A 9,187-nucleotide genomic window follows, 5' to 3' on the forward strand; every position below is an offset into this window, starting at 1 on the left:
GCGTCATTTGAAGGATCAAGCTCGACGAAAATGGTTCACATTAGTGAATACTAATGCCATCTCTTAGAATTTTCAGGTACTTATCAGACTGCCTAGTAGTAACTTTTCACGAAATACTTAGAAACTTTTTACTTATCGTTGAATAATGTAAATAAACTATTCATTTTTTGGTGTATTTCCGGATACAGCACAAGGGAGTTCAGGTAATAAAAATTAAAAGTTCTTAGTTGAAAATTATTATTTAAAAATTTCTTATGAACTTTCCTAATTTTAATATACAAAAAGTTAATAAAAAGTACTGTTTTTCCTGTTTTTCTAAAACCGAGCGTTTTCCATGTAAAAACCTCTGTTAATTTCAAACATCCAAGGGCATGGGTTAATGTTGACCAGCTTAAAAAAAGAAATTTATTTTTTCATAAAACAGAAAAAATGGGAGGGGCAGGGGGATCGAACACCAAAACATCGAAAATTGAATTTTCGGACCTTCTTGGTGCATATTTTTACAAACGACTCGGAATTATAAATTTAAAACTATTAACTTTCTTGCGATGAAAAAAACTGTATTTCTAGATTCGGCATATTTACAAATAATTAAAGTAAATTCACAAATAATTTTCTTAATTTTATTACCTTATCAGTATTAACTAGGTATATTTTTCCAATCGAAGTAAAATTGGTAAATGGAAATTTATTTCTAACTTTAAGAAATAAACTATGTTAGATGAAAAGTCTTTATTTGTTTACATTAATTGAAATAATGATGTCTCAAAATTCGAAATAATATATAATAAAATAAAATAAAATTTTTTTAATAGACATTGGGTATGTAATATAATGAACTGACTTTATTGATATGCGCTTGAACTTTAGGTAGACATATCTATATATATTGCCTCTATTTAGTACATCCATAAATAATTTAAGTAGAGTAATAATCATAGTAGCCACAATTTTATTACATACGTATTTGTAAATTTTCATCGTTTCTGCATAAATAAGTATATATACATTCAACAATGTTTCTCTCACATTATTCCCTTTCCATCAGGACTTAGGTACAATAGAGAACGGCTCTACTTCATTCTCACTACATGTTGGTACTTCTTCTCTTTTTAAATGGCATATATCTACTGAGCGTATATGATTTTTTTCTACAAATAAAAATATAATATAATATGACATTATAGCATGATTCTCCATTCTCGATAGATTTATCTTTACATAGTCTCATATGATCACATATGAGGCATGTCATAGTTTTCAGCACCAAGGAGCAATGTATACTGCATATATATGTATATTACTCATTCCATTAATCGCAAACGTTACACTTACGATTTATCATCTTAAGTTTTGTCATTGAGGAGTTAAACTAAAGTTCAAAATCAAGTCTAAATTCTATTTTCTACTCATAGAGTTGTGATTTATGGCAATATATTTTTTTCTAGGACTGCCATCTATTTCTTGTTGGTTTAAAACGTTTCTCAAAAATTATTGAAAAAGTTATAAGACGTGTATCAAATTATGAAAGGAATGTACAAAATCAGTTCTGTCGAAACCTCCATTTGAAGATTTTCTTGTAAATCATGAGAGAAGCAGCCCTGGTGTTCTCACAATAAATTTCAACTTGATTGCAAGGTTCTGAAAGTTATGCATTTTAAAATTATTATTACCATACTTTAGTCGAGAACATAACTTGTTTATTCAATTATAAAATACGAGGGGAGTAATTAATGAGAAAAAATCTTATAATCATTCAATAATTTTCATAATATTATATTATTAATTATGGTACTTTCAATGTTTGAGGAACTCAAAGCACTAACTATTATCAGGAAAGTATTTTTTTATTAATAGTCAAGAATAGTTTAATGAAGTATAAAAAAGTCGGTTTATCTTCATTTTAGTAACTTAATTTGAAAAGCACATTTCCTAAGATCATTTTCATGTTTTGCTGACCGGGCTAAAAAAATATTGAATTTCGTTTGAGGTTTTAATTCAAAACATTTGTAGGGCTGTTGTGAAATACAAGAGTTTTTTGGACGTCTGCATAATCAATGTAGAATAACTCAAACTAGGTACTTCAAACAACGCTCTTGTTTCATCCATTGTTGCACGTTTCATCGTGTGTTCAAGTTTGAAAACAGTTTGAGAGATAACTCTGAAAAGACGGGATTCTCTCGACCAAAAGAAGTTATAAAATGTAAGTATTCTATTTTTAAATTGAAAGCCATTATTTTCACTTTGTTTTTTTTATTATGTTTACGTTTTACACTTTCCATTATTGCAAACCTTAAGACAAAAAAATTTATTAAATAAAGGTTTCGCGAGAGTTACAGTAAAAATGTATTATGATTTGTGAAAAAAAACTAATAGGCACTTGAAGATTATTTAAAAACTGTATTCAACTTTTGCATGGTAAATTATCGTCCTCAAATTGATGGTTTAAAAAATAGAATTTCGAATTAATAATCGATTTGAAATAAGTTACTTCTCTGAGACAGGTACTTTGATTAATGATTTAATAAGTTTTTGCTTGTTTATTATTTTTTTGTCCATTTTCTGAATGTTCGATGTCTATTACTCACAAACTTGCTTTAGGATTATAGATTCAGCTATACGACATTAAGGATTAATTCTTATACTACAGTAGGATTAAGGACTATGCGTAAAGAAATTTGTTCCTCTCCCAGCCTAGAGCATTTATTGGTAGTCTCGTATGGGAGATCATAAAGAAAGATCACAAGCTTAATATAAATAAATTAGAATTGTATTTTGTACTTGTATCATTGTTGGAAGTTTGTAAAAACAGTTTGTAGTTTTTTCAACAATAATAAATATCTAACTGAACTAGAAATGGGAAGAATTAATTATATTCTTATTCTCTTTAATGCTCTAAAGCAGCTTCGTTAATTTAAAAGTTTTCATGTCTACAACGCTATGAAACGTCCATGTATGAATATTTAATTGAAAAACAGTAAATATACAAAAAGTTGAATGAACTCTCACACGAGCTGTGCATTGTACTATTCTACATAATTAGGGTACAAAATCGGTAAGATATACTGGATTAATATCAGCTTTGGATTCAGGACGAAAAAATTTTCGGATATTTTAGTTTGTTTAGATTATTTTAAAAATATAACTAAATAGATGTATTTTGTTTTCACAATACAATACTACCATAAAATAACTTTAATTGTGACATATCTTTGGATCCAAAAATAAAATTTTCATTCTAGTAAAAAAATGTGCACAAAAGTGTAATTTTTATATGAAATTAAATAAAATAGCCAACAAATGTGAGATTATTAAGTTTCCCTCGATATTCCATTTATGTTGCATATTCTGTATAACATATATATTTGTATACGATGTGGCTCGCTTAATGATGGTTATTATCATGGTGACTAAAGTATGGTATGCACATATTGTTCATTTTCATGGAGATACACAGATATATGAATAGTATAATATCATTAACATTCAGAGAAAAATATATGACCTATTTATCGCGATACAATAAATATTCACTTATTTGGTTATGTTTATTGTTAGGGTTCAGGACGTTTAGATACTTCGCCATTGCTGTCATGATCCTTGTACAAAAAGAGAAGAAGGAGCCACTAAATGCTGGCACAAAAGAAAGTCTACATTATAATTATGTTTATTACCAAATAAATTCACAATAATACTGATTATAGGCTTCTGACAGTGACTCCTTCGATTACCTTCCTACTCTTTTCATCTATGGTGTTGCTGACTCAATTAAAAATTGCTCGCATGAGCAAAATATTATTCCAAGAACAACTATCGTATCCAATTTACTTCGAAAAATATTATGAGGTATTCACAATATCAAGAAAAAACACTGTAACGTGGGCTGTTACCATAATTGGAATGCTTTCAAAAGTTTGAAATTATTATTATTTTAAAATTCGATTTCAAACACAAGAGTTGACAGCATTCTTCATCACTTTTTTCTCGCTGACACTCTGCGCTTAGTTTCCTGACTGAATAACTTAATTTGATTTTGTTTCACTGACGTTTTCACAGCACTACTGCATTTCTGAAAAAATAAAAAAATTGTTAATACAATTTTTATGTTTTTTTTTTTATGAAGGAATTTCATGTTATTATTTATTGCATCTTTAAATTTATGAGATCGATAAGAATTACGCGAGCATCAAGTACAGTAGTCGCACTAGCATAAAATAATATTTTTTCACAGTTAGATTGAAGGTTTTTCTTTCCTACACTTTTCATTGAAAGCATGATGTTAGCAAAGAAGGGAGATGGGTTATGAAACTCGTCTATAAAATCCTTACTCATTCTTATGTATCACACAGAAAAAACTAAAGTTAAATTTTTTGCATGTAAAATTTCCGGCTGTTAAAGTTTACATGCTATTTGGGGAAAGTTTATCCTACGATGGAACAAAAGCTGTCGTCTGCTACGGCGTCCTTAACAGCAATGGGAAAACGGCAAAGTATGAGTGAAATCAAGTTAAAAATCGGGACACTAGATTTAAAACAACACAGAAAAAATCAAAGTTAAAATTTCTTGCAGGTAAGACTTGCAACTGTTAAGAATTGAACATATTTCGGCGAAAGCCTTGGCGGACCGAAGGAACCGAATGGAGCCTCTACAAAGTACCCGTAAAGACCCCATTGGGTCCCCATTCGGTTCCTTTTTAAAAAACTCAAAAAACTAGCAAGATCAACTTTTGAACTGTTGAAATTCGGATTCTACGTTAAATTTTCTATAAGAAACTCATGGAGTAATCGCAATACTTTTTTTTGCAGCGTTAAAAATTTTTTAAAATGCCATTAACTTCTGCTGAAGGTGACTTAAAGCGCATCCATGATAGCTCAAGTAGCATGTTGCGCGCGAAGTTTAAAAATAAAATTCTCTTTCACTTGCATCGCAGCGTTGTTGTCTGAGGTTTCCACTGCGTGAAACTAGCATCCAGACAAAATTCTTAAAGTTACCGACGGAACGCTTATTAACTGCTACTAAAAGAAGATGCACTTGAAGTCGCCTTCGGCCCATGAAAATGACAGGTATTTTATTTTTTAATGTTTTTAACACTACAAGAAAAAGTATTGCGATTACTCCGTGAGTTTCTAATGCAAATTTTTACGTAGAATCCGAAATTCAACAATTTAAAAGTTGATTTTGCTGTTTTTTTTTAGTTCTTTAAAAAGGTACCGAATGGGGACCCAATGGGGTCTTTACGGGTACTTTGTAGAGGCTCCATTCGGTTCCTGCGGTCCGCCAGGGAGCTTCACCAAGGTTAGGAGAATAATTCTGATCTCGTCTACTGCGTCACGCTGAAGTGAGAAAATTTCGGTAAAACATGTAGAATCAGCAACGGAACACACGAAAAAGTTGTTCTTACTGCTATATCTTCTCCTAATAAAATTACACTATTTTAGACGAATTCTAACGTAATTATCGCTACATATCGAAAAAATGGAGCGATTATAAGGCGAAATATTATCCAGGCAAGGTTAAAAAGCGGAAATTATCTTCGAGTCATGTAAAGTTTGTCTGATAAGCCCGATAATAAGCGTCGAATTCAGAAGAATTAATCATTTGTATTCCTATGAATAACCCACTTGGCACAAAATTTGGCGACGTCTTTACGACATCGTTACGACATAGTTACGGCATAGTTACGACATAATTACGACATCGTTACGACATATTTACGACAACTTTACGACATTCTATGTCAATGTCGTTAAGCTGTCTTTACGATATCGTAAATGAGTTGTATGATTTGACGATGTCTTTACGATATCGCAAAGACAGCGAAACGACATGGTCATAGGATGTCGTAAAGTTGTCGTAAATATTGTCGTAAATATAAGTGATTCTTCCTTCGTCTAAAAATCCCCCAAAGGGAAAAGAAAAATTGCAAATCCTATTCCTCTCTATCGACTTAGTAAAATTCAACGGAAGCATTTATTTAACCTATTTTTTATTATTAAATCGTTTTATAACTTATAAATTAGGAAAATATTCAATTTCATATTTATTTTGATATTATTGATTTACTTAAACGTGTTAAAAATGTATTAATGTATTAATGCAAAATATGTGAATTAAAATAATTTTAACTCTGGAGAAGCAGACTTGAATTGATTAGAATTAAATAAACTCAAAATATCAACACTTTTGCGGAATACAAGACATCTCTGTGAGGTGTGCCTGTCGGTACAGTTAGAAGGTATTCAATATATTGAAATCATGTTCTCTTTTGGGAAATAGAAAACTATGCGGCGGTCACTATGGAAATTAATAAGTTTCGGAAACATTTTATACAGATGGAAAAATCGCACATTCAAAAGAATAGAATGATCTTCACTTTTACGCTGAAATCTAAAAATATTAATTTTTCTCAATTCAACGCTTATTACCGGGAGGTCAATTTTTTTTGCTGTAAATCTTTTACCTGAAATCGATGTAAATTTTATCTTTCGTTTTTTTGTGAATGATTAGGGAAGGATTGTTCAAAATAACTTGAAAAATGCTTATGAAATACTTGAATGGCCCCTATAATACATAATTTATTTGATGTTTTCATTAGCAGTTCTAATAGTAAATGAATTAATTGTAAATTCGACTTAAAATGTCGAGAGGGATAACTGAAGAAGTTCATTTTAACTTCGTTGTTCAATGCAAAATAATGCAGCACCTATACGTATTGGAGAAACTGCGGACAATAAAGCACACAATTTAGTTTAGTAAAACTTTATAAGACAAGTTTTCTCAATGCTGCAAAAGCCACAATAAAACTTTTGCATTGTTCTATTATTATATCGTTAGTTTTTAAAAATTTTAAATTAGGATATCCGTAATTATCAAAGAGCAGATAGATGCCACTGAAAAATGACGACATATTAATTACGAATGACATATTCAGCTTTTAAGGAATATCAGAAAGATATTAAAATATTAACTTGATATATGAAAATTATTATTGAATTTTAATATGAACATGAATTACATGAAATAAAAATAATTTTAAACGTGATTATTAACAAGTAATTAGAGTCAAATGAAAATGGATGATGAACACCATCAGGAAAATTTTTTATTTTGATGCTGACGATGCCTAGCAACTTTAGAATTATTTTGTATTGTTTATCTTACTATTCATAGTAATAATATCATTATTATTTCTGTAAAATACTTTCTAAAAATAAAATAGTAAGTGAAGTATAATAATATCATGTAATAATATTACTATATTATCATGCGAAAAAATTTACTTCGGAAACAATCCCAAGTACTACATGATAAATATCTATTTTATCAGAAAAAACAATACGAGAAAGAGAGGAAAGTGCAGATAGATATAAAAAAAGAGAAATAGACAATGTAGTCAATGACCTGAAATTGACTTGTGATAAAGAAACTGTTACTAAATGCTTAGAAAAGTACAAAGTTTTCCTCGGGAAGATAGAATAATATACCTATAGAAAACAAAATATTCCAAACATATTATCATAATTAATACTAATGTAAAAATATTGCTAGTGAAGTTGGAAAAACTTAGAGTTCCTCTACAAGAGCAGAGACGGTAGAATTGATTGAACAGATGAAGAATATAATGTAAAACAGGGTGGCCATTTGTACATTATAGAGAAATTCTCGGTAATTTCTGGTATTTTTTAGACTAAAAAAACTCGTGTTGTTGTTCAAGATTTTCCCGTGTCTTAAAATAATTATTCTAATCTTTCCTTAGCTTTGTTACTCTAAAAAAATGTTTTTTATGTAAAAAAAAGATCATCTACTATTTTTCTTGCAATTATTTACTATCCTTTAAACTGTTAGCAACTTTATCCTATTATCCTACAGTATGGGGCTAAATCGCTCACTTACAGAAAAAAATACTTGGAAAAAAAATTTTGCAGGAAATTAATTATTTGTCAATTTGATTCCAATTTTAAAGCAAATAAAATTACTTTAACGCATGGCAAATTTTTTTACGCAACCAAACTAAATTTTAAAAACTGAAAATCATATACGCATATAATATTGTATTTTTTTATTCGTTGTAATCAACAAAACTACATCAAAAATAACGTAAAATAATTAAAATAAACATTTTCCTGGGATAAAAATGAATTTTAGTCATGTAGGTACTTTTTCGAAGCTCGCAAAAAATTCTCTTTTGTTAGCCAGATTTTTCTGATAACAAAATTTCCATACATTTTCCAAATTTTTTACCTCGTAAGACCGATTGCATATGATATCAGACAGTCATGGCCTTGGTAATGTGATAAAATTTTTTCAGTCTGAAATATACTATTTTCTCAGGCAAAACATGACAAACGTATTGTTTCTTGTTCAACGCAATTTTTTATGAAGTTAGGGATAATTAAATAAAGGAAAAACATAAAAAAAATTCACGAAAAATTGTTTAAATGTTGTATCATGCGAACAAATTGACAATATTTAATTTGTATTGGTGGGGCAAGTAATGGAATCTACAATCTTTTAAATTCCTTGAAGAAACTTGATTTTTTTAAAATTATTTAAATGGCTAATACTATTTCTTGATATATAAAAAAGTATTTTTTATAATATAAAATAAATGATTTAAAATATCAATTTTTTCTTGAAAAATGCTTAGTTTCATCCCTTAAAGAAGCTGAAATTATATAAATTTACCAAATATACATTTTAGAAATGCATACAAATATCAGATCTTTTAAATTTTAATTTAAGAACATAACGAAATTATGATTTTTGCTGTTCCTTATTTATTTTTTTAAATATACATTCTGTTTCTTTGTATAATGTAAATTGACAATGATAGAAATATTCCGAAATTGAAGAAGTTATCATGTTACAAAAGTAATAGAAAATTTTAAGAAATTTCCAACACTTTTACGTAATGGCAACTTAAACTTACAAAACTTGTAATTGAATTTATCAAAAATTTCCATAAATGACTCCGCACTAAATGTATGGGAAAATGGCTTTCGGTGGATTTAGTTGAAACTTTGTAATTTTTAAGGTTATAAGTGCCGGATGAAATATCCGTAAAAAATCCAAAAAAAATGGACAGTTTTAGCGCTATGCGGCGCTAAGCGCTCAAGATCAGTGAATAGAACGAATTACAATAGATTTAGTTACAAAAGCGATGTCAACATAGAAATCACGGTTCAGA

General features: G+C 29.1%; 1 protein-coding gene across 3 annotated transcripts in view; it reads right to left on the bottom strand.

Annotated features, from left to right (window-relative positions):
- Nucleotides 1–751: 751 nt before the first annotated feature.
- Nucleotides 752–9,187, bottom strand: part of LOC117171185 (tachykinins) — a 133,209-nt gene continuing 124,773 nt past the window's right edge. For all 3 annotated transcript variants that reach the window (XM_033358262.1, XM_033358263.1, XM_033358261.1), the window contains one exon: nucleotides 752–4,069. In XM_033358262.1, the coding sequence (XP_033214153.1) occupies nucleotides 4,059–4,069 (11 nt within the window). In that variant the 3' untranslated portion in view covers nucleotides 752–4,058. The remainder of the gene's footprint in view (nucleotides 4,070–9,187) is intronic.

Source organism: Belonocnema kinseyi, chromosome 4 (assembly GCF_010883055.1).
Source record: "Belonocnema kinseyi isolate 2016_QV_RU_SX_M_011 chromosome 4, B_treatae_v1, whole genome shotgun sequence".
NCBI lineage: Eukaryota > Metazoa > Arthropoda > Insecta > Hymenoptera > Cynipidae > Belonocnema > Belonocnema kinseyi.